General features: G+C 39.8%; 1 protein-coding gene across 1 annotated transcript; it reads right to left on the reverse strand.

Moving 5' to 3' along the window:
• Nucleotides 1–4,672: 4,672 nt before the first annotated feature.
• Nucleotides 4,673–6,527, reverse strand: LOC145121300 (uncharacterized). Its single transcript, XM_079057071.1, has 3 exons — nt 5,990–6,527; nt 5,580–5,657; nt 4,673–5,469 (listed from the first exon to the last, which is right to left on the reverse strand). The coding sequence occupies exons 1-3, from the start codon at nt 6,525–6,527 to the stop codon at nt 4,673–4,675; spliced, it is 1,413 nt and encodes a 470-aa protein (XP_078913197.1).
• Between the last annotated feature and the right edge of the window lie 2,492 nt (nt 6,528–9,019).

Consider the following 9,019-nt stretch of genomic DNA (forward strand, 5'->3'; position numbering starts at 1 on the left):
AACTCGACGAGTCAAGGTGGACTTTCGTGATATGAAAGAAGAAACAAGGGGACTCGACGAGTCACATAGATGCACTCGGCGAGTCGGGTCAAACATGGACTGTTGACTCGAGTTTGACTTCTGTTGACTTTAGGGTTTGGACACACATGAGTGATGGAGACCATGGAGGGGTAAAATGGTCTTTACCCAATCAAAGAGTTAGAAAGAGAAAGAGAGGGCAACCTTTTGGTATTGAGTATGAATAGAGTATTAATTAGGGATATTTATCCTATGTGATAGGCGGAGGCTAGTTCGAGATTTCCGTGTGCGAGATTATTACTTGTTAGCTTTCGAGGTGAGTCTTCTCACTATACTTACCATGAATGATACCTTTGTTTGATTGAGATGTTTATTGTTCTTAACTGTAATTTCCTGTATTATGTCTATGTGATTTATGTTGTGTATCATTCTGAGCTTGTTGAGTTAGGACCGGAGGGTCCACCCGAGTTATGGGACCGGAGGGTCCCACTGAGACACATTGACCGGAGGGTCTTATCTGAGTATAGCCATGAAAGGATATTGAGATGTGTGTGGTATTTTGGGGAACTCACTAAGCTTCGTGCTTACCGTGTTATGTAATATGTGTTTCAGGTACTTTTCATGATATCGGGAAGGCGCCGGTTCGATTGTACACACGAGAGAAAGGGTTATGATTGGAGGATCCTGGATTTGTTATAAACAATTTTAAATAAAAATGTGTTCATAATTTGGTACTAGTGATTTTGAGGAAATGAGACATATGTTTATTTGTGTTTTGAAATGAAAATTTGGTTTTAAATTTTACGATGTTACAAGTTGGTATCAGAGCCTTGGTTTGAGAGATTTGGATGCATCTTTGGGTGTGTCTGGACTCAAACTGAGGATTTGAGAAAAATTTTCAAAAGAAAATATTTTCTGAAACGAGTAAGAGTTCTAAGAGAAAAACGAAAAGAAGTAGTGTGTACAATCAGCCAGAGCCCGAACGGTGATTTCCCAATATACCCTTACTTATTTATTTGTGTTATGACTTATTATTAAGATATTAGTGATGCATACTAGAAGATAGGCTAGGTATTTCATATATTAGGGCTAGAGTTACCTTATTTGTGATGCCTTAGCCTAGGGATTATCGTTATCTGTTATGTGCCTTGAGTATGTGCTGAGTAAGAGTATCTGGCAGGAATCACTTAGAGAGGGAGTTCTGAGTCGAGAGATAATCTAGGAGAGATACCTAGATGAGCATTGAGGAGTCTGATGAGAAGAGTAATTAGATACCATGAGAGGTGAGGTAGCCTGAGTTCAGTGATGCCTTTTAAGAGCAAGTAGAGCAAATAGAGTTGTAACCTAGAGTGGTTTTACGTGTTGGTGGAGATTATTAGACGCCCAAATGCTGCTTGCTTTGTGCTTTGTGGAACTCTTCATGATGGGAGTCAGCTACTAAGTGAATATGACGATATTCAAGAGGTAGATGGCTGGCATCATAAGGATTTCTTCAGCAGCTGATGGCAGAGAAGTGTGAGAACCTAGGAAGAGCCTAGGGAGTATCTGTAGTTAGAAGAGTAGGCTAATAGAGGAGAGTATTCGCTGGGTAGCGACTGAGTATATCGGGATTGGTGATCAAGAATGGTTGAGAAACTACTTAGGAAATGTGGGACGATCCGTGTGGAAAGTATGGGTAGATGTGGCAGGTAGTATGGGCCCGTACTACTGAAAGCAGAGGACCCGTACTCAAAACAGGGAGAATTCCAAAGGTTCTAAGTAGCGAATTGAGAGGTGATAACATGGTTCGGGTACCACGATTAGTGGAAGATTGAGAGGTGATAACATGGTTCGGGTAACATGATTCGTGGCAGATTGAGAGGTGATAACATGGTTCGGGTAACATGATTCGTGGCAGATTGAGAGGTGATAACATGGTTCGGGTACCATGATTCGTGGCAGGTTGAGAGGTGATAACATGGTTCAAGTACCATGGTTCGTGGCGATTAGTGCTTCAGAGTTTATCAGTTATTCCGTTGTGATTGATCAGACTGAGAACAGATATGATAGAGTGTGGGGCCAGAGGGCCAAGTCAAACGAGTTTCAATGGAGCATACCTTGAGAGGGAAATCGGGTTAGTTTCTGAGAGATTTTTAGAGGTGTCAGTTAGAATTGCAAGACTCAGGGATGAGTAGAGTTGATGCTTATTAGAGGATCACGGTCTGAATTGAGCACTCGACCGATAGATGAGACATCACCTTCTGTGACAAAAGTTGTGTTGTCCTCGTTTCGTGGGAGAAGCATAGCGAGTTCCGGTTTCAGAGTTTGGAGGCAAGCCCCGTGGGGTGGCACAAGGTTGCAACCTTTCCGTCAGAGTATTTGGGTAGTATGTTGCTGCGAGGTATTTCTTATACCATGAGAGAGTCATTAGTGAGACTGAGATGGGAGAGACTAGAAAGGTGCCTTTGTGTGTGAGGCATGTTTTTAGCAGCAGTTCCAGGCGATCAAGAGGAGAACATCGGGGCGGTGGCCCTCGTTGTCTACGTTGTGTATCGACTGTGAGAGTAAGGTCTCTTGCTTTTATAATTTCCCGTGATGGAAGGCTGGTCGAGGAATCAGAGACGAGGTGCGTGATAGTGCATTATTTCCAGATTGAGAGTCAGGACTGTTTTGGAATAGTCGGGGTATCCAGCGGTGTGTCAGTCTGAGGCATTCAAGATGACTAGAGGTAGTCACGTTGGGAGGATTCTGAGGTTTTGTCTGAGATGCGGGATATTTAGAGTTGCTTGGTATCCATCAGGAAGATCATTGAATGATTGTGTGGTTCGTTTCAAGAGTCAAGTGTGATATACCTGGTGAAACAGTCTATGGAGTAGATTGTTGGTATACCTATGGTGATGGTTCGAACCCTAAGTAGGGGAGATCCGGGTATTTTATTGAAAGGATCAAAGGTTTGTTCAAGGGCGGTTAGAGAACTGGATATAGAGACCTACGGTACGAATACATGAGACCAGGGTTTATTGGTGGTCGAGGCGAGGTGCAGAGCGAGATAATGCATGTTATACATGTTCAGGAAAGGACGAGTGTCTCCACGGCAGGTGGCCGTTGGTCAGATACTTTGTCGTGATTAGAAATTCTTCAAGGTTGTAATGGTAAATTCAAGGCGGTTGGCTCGAAAGGATAGTTTCGGCGGTTGAGAACTTCGGGTTCAACGTATGGGTTGTTATATGCACTTTAGAAAGGGCAGAAGTTGATTGGGCAACCAACTTCAGGGTCGGTATGAGTATTTTTGCATGGGTTTTGAGCAATAGAGGAGGGAGTCTCGGATTGTCGTCAAAATGTTCTGAGTCATTGACGATTCCTCTATATGTCAAATTGAAAGTTGGAATATTTCGAAGTTACGAGTTGTGTGAGAGGAAGATCTGATGTGAGATTCTGAAAGGATGCATTGCGGTATCTGAGTATGATGCCGTAAGTAGGAGGTTAGTGGTTGAGGCAAGACATTGGGAGGTTCTGTGATGGTGTACCGAGGTATCCGAGTATGATTCCCTGAATTTCGGATCATTTTGAGACTTGAGTTATGAGATTTCAAGTGGAGCATCAAGTGGCCATGGTTCCAGCGGGAGCCCTTCAGCTATTGTCATCAAACGGGAGTTTCCAAGAGTGTAAATTACAGTGAGAAAAGTGTTTGGTCACGACGGTTGTCGTCAGGAGTAGTGATGCTTAACTCGGGTGGGTGTGTGTACCTATCTATGTTGGACCGTGGAGTATTCGATAGTGAACTCAGTGGGGTGATGACTCGAGAATGAGATTATGGGGTGATAAGAGGGTGAGTGGATCCGAGTGGTAGTAATCACTTTGGATTATCAGGGAAAACCATGGAGTGAGCCCATGGTGAGTTAGCAAGAGAGTGTTCTGATACTGCGGGGAGCCGTAGTATCCACCAGTCAGCGAGAAAGTGTTGTGATACTGCGGGGAGCCGTAGTATTCACCAGTCAGCGAGAAAGTGTTGTGATACTGCGGGGAGCCGTAGTATTCACCGGTCAATGAGAGAGTGTTGTGATACTGCAGGGAGCAATAGTATTCATGAGTCAGTGAGAGAGTAACGTAGGCCTATGGGGAGCTGTCTTATTCGCTAGTCAGAGCATGACGCAGAAGAGTTTTTAAGCTTGGGTAGCCTTATTATTTGAGTTTTCGGGAACTTGGTGGTCGGACCAGGGGGCGAGACTGGGGTCTCCATATTGGTCGGGAATCGTTATAGGCTGAGTTAAGGCGTGGTTATCACAATTGGAAGGAATTGGAGAAGTTATGTACGCGTGGATAGCGGGTCATGGGTCATGGGTTGAGTGCTTCATTGGGACGAGTGGTTCCAATTCTGTGTCGGATCAGACTCTCGACAGGGGCGGACGCAGGAATTAGTAGTAGGGGCTACACAAAAAATTTTTTCCCATCAAACATAATATAAAACATTAAAAAAAAATTCCGGTCAAACATAATATAAACCATCTAATACAAATTTTTTTTTCTGGTTAAACGTAATATAACAACGATCTATTAGAATTTAAATTTGTCCTCTTCGTCCAGACATCTTTTGAAACCGCTCCATTACTTTTTCATTCTCAACTTTCGCAAGTGCTTCGGTCTCGACATTACAAAGCAATGCGTCGTTCAAAAATTAATCGCCAATTTTGTTACGCAAGTTGGTCTTCAAGAGCTTCATCTTTGAAAAACATCTTTCTACACTTGCGGTCGCTACGGGTAATATCAAAGCCAACTTTAAAAGCTTATAAACCAAAGTATAAGACCGATGCTTCCCCGTACTAACCATCAAACGAGAAAGGTCGGGAATTCCTTTCAAACTAGTGAAGCGCTCATCTTTGATGCAAGAGTGATAAAATATCTCAAGTTGTCCTTCAAGGTCTATCATATCCGAATCATCAAAGTCATACTTGTATAACTTACCCAACTTCAATAACTTTGATTTGTCAAATTGTGCAAATGAATCACAAGGGCTCAAAGCACCCATGTATTCTAGTAATTGGGTGCTTGTTTCACTAAATCGATCTCGATATTCTGTAAGTTGCATATCTACCACCATGTTGAAGATTTCAACCTCAAAATGAAACCTATTAGTCTTTGTAGTCCTACGGTTTCTCGCACCAATATACAACTCTTCCATATCCAAAGTATCAATTTCGTGTGTTTGACAAAAAGATGATACTTTTGGCAAAATGCTAGCAAACCCTATGTTTCTAAAAGATTGCAATGCCTCCATTGTCCCTCTAACCATCAAAGCCGCTTCTAAAATGTCTAGATCTTTTCTTTGAAGTTTCTTTGACAATGTACCCGTGAGGTGTAAAATGCCATACATCATATGTAAGTAAAACACGAACTCATATGATTTAAAATATGCTAAGATTCCAGATGCTTGTTGACGGTTTGCCAATGACCCTCCCTCCTCTTTCACAAAATCTAAAAATACAAGAACATCCGCAAACAACTTCATCAAACTTGTGAGTGTGTTGAAATGTGTACCCCATCTTGTTTCTCCCGCTCGAACAAGTGTAGTCTATTGATTTAACCGTCTTCCGGTTTCAAGTTCACCACTACACAAGCCTTTTTGCACCCTTTCTCTTGCTTGCTCTCGTAGTAAGTCTTTTCTTTTACACGAGGCACAAACAACATTAACCACTAACGAAATTTGCTCAAAAAAGTCTCTAACACCATCATGCTTCTTTGCTACAGCCACAACTACTACTTGAAGTTGGTGTGCAAAGCAATGTACATAAAAAGCCGTGTCATTCTCTTGTAATATCAAAACTTTCAAACCATTGAATTCCCCTCGCATATTGCTAGCCCCATCGTAACCTTGTCCTCTTATCTATTAAAATTTAAAACAATTAATATATATATATATATATATATATATATATATATATATATATATATATTAAATTAAATTGAAATAACAAAAAAGTAAAGAATAAATTACCTGTAAAATTCAACTTATTACTTGTAAGTACTTCATTTATGGCGTTTTTGAGTGTCAAAAAAGATGTATCCTTCACGTGCACTAGTCCTATGAATCTTTCTTTCACAAAGCCAAGACTATCGACATAACGCAAAACAATAGTCATTTGTTCCTTTTTTGAAACATCACTAGATTCATCAACTAGTAAAGCAAAAACATCTTGACAAATCTCTTCACGAATACTCAAAAGTACTTCTTGTGCAAAACATTCCACAAGTTCTTTTTGAATTTTAGGGGAAATTAGTTGATTGTTTTTAGGAGCATTTTCTAAAGTATTGTTGAAAATATCTTCACTAGTCTCTCGAATGGCTTTTAACACTTCAATGTAAAGCTCTCTATTTTCCGAGTTAACCGACTCGTCATGACCACGAAACGGTAAACCGGTTTTCAATAAAAGTCTAACAACAATAATAGAAACACGTAATCGAGCTTTATATTTATGGTCCTCTGCTTCGGTTTGCCTCCTCAAGACTACATTAATAGCTTGTTTTTCCCTCATTAAAAACTCACACTTTTCTCTTGCTTTGTTGTGAAAACTATCAACACCACCCACATGAGTCCGAAATGCATTTTTTTATTCCAAGTATCAAAACCTTGGGAAACAAATGCATCTCTCCCTCCTTTTTGTCCCATGAGGTCCCCACACAAATAACAATATAAACAATATGCACTATTCTTTTTCACACTATATTCCAACCAATCAAAGTCATCAAACCATGAAGGAACGAATCTTCTAAATGTATCACCTACTTTTTTTTAGGAAACTTATGTGCCCTTACTTGACACGGTCCTTGAAGCAAATATGCTCTTCTTACATCATCTCTTATATTTGGTTTGTAACTTGTAATAAATGGCCTATCCACCGGGTCCTTTGGAAGATCTTTCAAGTCAACATTATCATTAGGTTGGTTAGAGCATGGTGTTTGTGGAGTTGCATTAGAAACCGAAGGGATTGATTGATTGGTGATTGGTGTTTGTGGAGTTGCATTAGGATTAGAAACGGAAGGGATTGATTGATTGGTGATTGGTATTTGGGAACATTCTTCACCACTTTCATTAGGATTAGGTCTTTGTCTTTTGGTAAAAAAAACACTTAGTTTAACCTATAAAAACATAACAATTACACCTAATCAAACAATGACTTCAATAAAACAAGTTGCTTTCGCCTAATCAAACAATAAATTCAATAAAAACATAACAATTAGTCAATTACACCTAATCAAACAATGACTTCAATAAAACAAGTTGCTTTCACCTAATCAAACAATAAATTCAATAAAAACATAACAATTACACCTAATCAAACAATGACTTCAATAAAACAAGTTGCTTTCACCTAATCAAACAATAAATTCAATAAAAACATAACAATTACACTTAATCAAACAATGACTTCAATGAAACAAGTTGCTTTCACCTAATCAAACAATAAATTCAATAAAACATATCAATTTCACCTAATCAAACAATCAATTCAATAAAAAACATAGCAATATAACCTAAGCAAACAATATAACTTCAATAAAACAAATCAATTTCACCCAAGTCAATCAATAACTTCAAAAAAAACATATCAATTTCAAATATCTAAATGAATTGGTGGTAAAACTTACTTGTTTCATTGTAGTGTAGGGCTTTGAAGTGATTGAGTATTGTTGAAATCGATACTTGCTTCAAGTCTTCAAGAGAACGATAGATTGAGACATTGAGTGATTGAGTATTGTTGAAATCGATCAAGGATTGTGATCGATCCAACAATGAAATCGATCAAGGATGAAGGATTGTGAGGTCACGAGACACGAGTCTGCCACGATCGAAGGAATTTTGGACGCAGATCAGGAAGTCCGAAGTCGAGTAGTCGTTTAGTCGATGTCGATTCTGTAAACTGTGCTCGTAACTTTTTTTTTTTCCTTGTACCGATTAAACACTCAATTAATTAGGATTGGGCTATCTTTTTTACAAGCAATTAGCCCAACTGCTAATTTATCCAATTAAGTTTTATTTTGGGCTTTGGGCAATTGGACTATTACACAATAATCGATTAAAACATTGGGCATTTGGGCTCGTTATTATTTTTTTTCGTTTGGTAATTCCCGATACAGTAACAATATTTTTTTTATGTAGTTGCACAAAAAAATTTTAGTAGTTGCACGATTTTTTTTACGTAGTGGCACAATAGGTAAAAGTTAAAAAAAACGAATTTTTTTCTACTACGTACGCGGAAGCTAGGTGTTGTCGGTGCCACATCGGGCACCTAGCTAGGACCGCCCCTGACTCTCGAGTTTGAGTTTGACTCTAACGGTGTATTGAGTAGGCGAAATAAGATTCCAGATTCAGAGATGGGTCTCATTTTGGAGGGGTATTGTTTGTCATCGGACGTCTTAGACCTGAGTGGGTCAGTTCGTTGGTATGGGAAGGACCGAGAGATGCATGGAACGAATGAGTAGTAGACGAAAGAGGTCGAGGATGAGACGATTTCAGTTGGGATTTTAGTATTTGCTTAGGGTAAAGCGGACTTCATAACTCGTGTGACAGAGTGGGCCGAGATAGTTATTGTGAGAAGGAAGCCAGTGAGATGTTTTGGGTATGATTTGGGTAACCTTTGAAGGTTCAACTGTTGGGTCGGGAGTTGACCTGATGCTCAAGTGTTGAATGGAATATTTGAAAGGAAGCTAGGGCTTATGATTATAGATATCAGAGGATACTTCCGAGCGAGCATGATAATTTTCTTGTGTCCGAGGACAGGGTGTTGAGAGTTCATTGTTCAAATGGGTTCTGATAGCAGTACAGTGGATGAGTCCCTGGTGGATTGTGACCCCTTTCGTTCCTTTGGAGTATGGACTGGATCGATTAGTATATCTGGTATGAGTGATTGGTAGAAAATTATTGGCCAGTGACTCGATTCTATCAGTCGCAGCAAGAGATTCAGAGAGGCAGTGACTTATCTGCGTCTGTTATTCTAGGAGCGATAAGCATGGTGATATCGTGCGA

Source organism: Lactuca virosa, chromosome 6 (genome assembly GCF_052849685.1).
Source record: "Lactuca virosa cultivar CGN04683 chromosome 6, Lactuca_virosa_CGN04683_v6, whole genome shotgun sequence".
NCBI classification, from domain to species: Eukaryota; Viridiplantae; Streptophyta; class Magnoliopsida; order Asterales; family Asteraceae; genus Lactuca; species Lactuca virosa.